The sequence below is a fragment of the Orycteropus afer genome, unplaced genomic scaffold (assembly GCF_000298275.1).
Source record: "Orycteropus afer afer isolate SDZICR_OR568_19922 unplaced genomic scaffold, OryAfe1.0 scaffold00095, whole genome shotgun sequence".
Lineage (NCBI taxonomy): Eukaryota > Metazoa > Chordata > Mammalia > Tubulidentata > Orycteropodidae > Orycteropus > Orycteropus afer.
In genome coordinates, this window is record NW_006921682.1 from 10,052,087 (window position 1) to 10,053,181 (window position 1,095).

The following is a 1,095-nucleotide window of genomic DNA, read 5'->3' on the forward strand; positions in this document are numbered from 1 at the left end:
CGTGCCGCGGGGAGGCGAAGGGGGCCAGGCCACTGGCCGAGGGAGAGGCTGGGGTGGTCCCTGGGGCCAGGCCGGGACTGAGTGGGGGAGGAGGTGGCGGCGGCGGCGCCGAAGACCCTGGGGCGGGCTGGAGCTGTTGTTGATGATGGTGGTGATGATGCTGAGAGCGACGCGACGCCGCCATCTTCGGACTCCCCCAGCACTGTCACTGCGGCAACGGCCCCCACCGCCCGCCCTCACTTCCGACCGCTGAACCAATCAACACCCAGCGCACAGGAAATGATGCTAGTCTGGGTAGGAGGGGATGAAAGGGAAGGAGGGAAGTGTTGGGGCTCAAAGAATGGCTCCGGAAGGGGGCGAGTTTTTGTGGCTGAGGGGCGGGCTTTGTGACGTCTTGGCGGGCCGGCTGGAGAGATTTGAATGCTGGAACCAGCCACTTCCTAAATTGGAAAACTTCCTGCATTTCTCACTTTCAGATTCCTTCCTTGCTTTGTTCCTCGCCAAGTCTCTGTCAATCTTTTCTTGCTCCAGAGCCAGCTCTTAAGGTGAAACTCACTCAACGAAGGCAGAGAATGTGTTCCATATATCACTCTTTTAGTCTGGAAAAATAGAACTAATAGTACTTGTCTCACAATTGTTGTTAGGTGCCGTCCAGTAGTTTTCAACTCAGCGACCCTGTATACAACAGAAACACTGCCCGGTCCTGAGCCATCCTCAGAATCATTGTCATGCTTGAGCCCTTTGTTGCAGCCACAGTGTCAATCCATCTCGTTGAGAGTCTCCCGCTTATTCTCTGACCCTCCTTTACCAAGCCTGTTACTCTTTTTCAAGGAAAGGTCCCTCTTGATAACATGACCAAGTAGGAGAGACAAAGTCTGGCGATTCTCGCTTCTAAGGTGCGGCTGTACACAGTGTTATTAGTGGGATTAAATGAGCCAACGTGTACAAAAGCTCTGACCTTCAATAAACATGACTATAATTAGCCCATTGGTAATTTTTTTAAATACTGTCTTTTCTTACTCAGTATTTCCCTTTGATCTCTATTTTATATGTCATTGAATATACCAAAAAATTCACGTTTCACTATAAATCTAT

The 1,095-nt window shown here is 50.7% G+C and overlaps 1 protein-coding gene across 1 annotated transcript in view; it reads right to left on the reverse strand.

Annotated features, from left to right (window-relative positions):
- The window catches only part of LOC103198537 (poly [ADP-ribose] polymerase tankyrase-1), a 326,026-nt gene extending 325,842 nt beyond the window's left edge, over positions 1–184 (reverse strand). Inside the window, exon 1 of the mRNA XM_007942708.2 lies at positions 6–184. Coding sequence (XP_007940899.1) covers positions 6–184 — 179 coding nt within the window. The remainder of the gene's footprint in view (positions 1–5) is intronic.
- Positions 185–1,095: the final 911 nt, after the last annotated feature.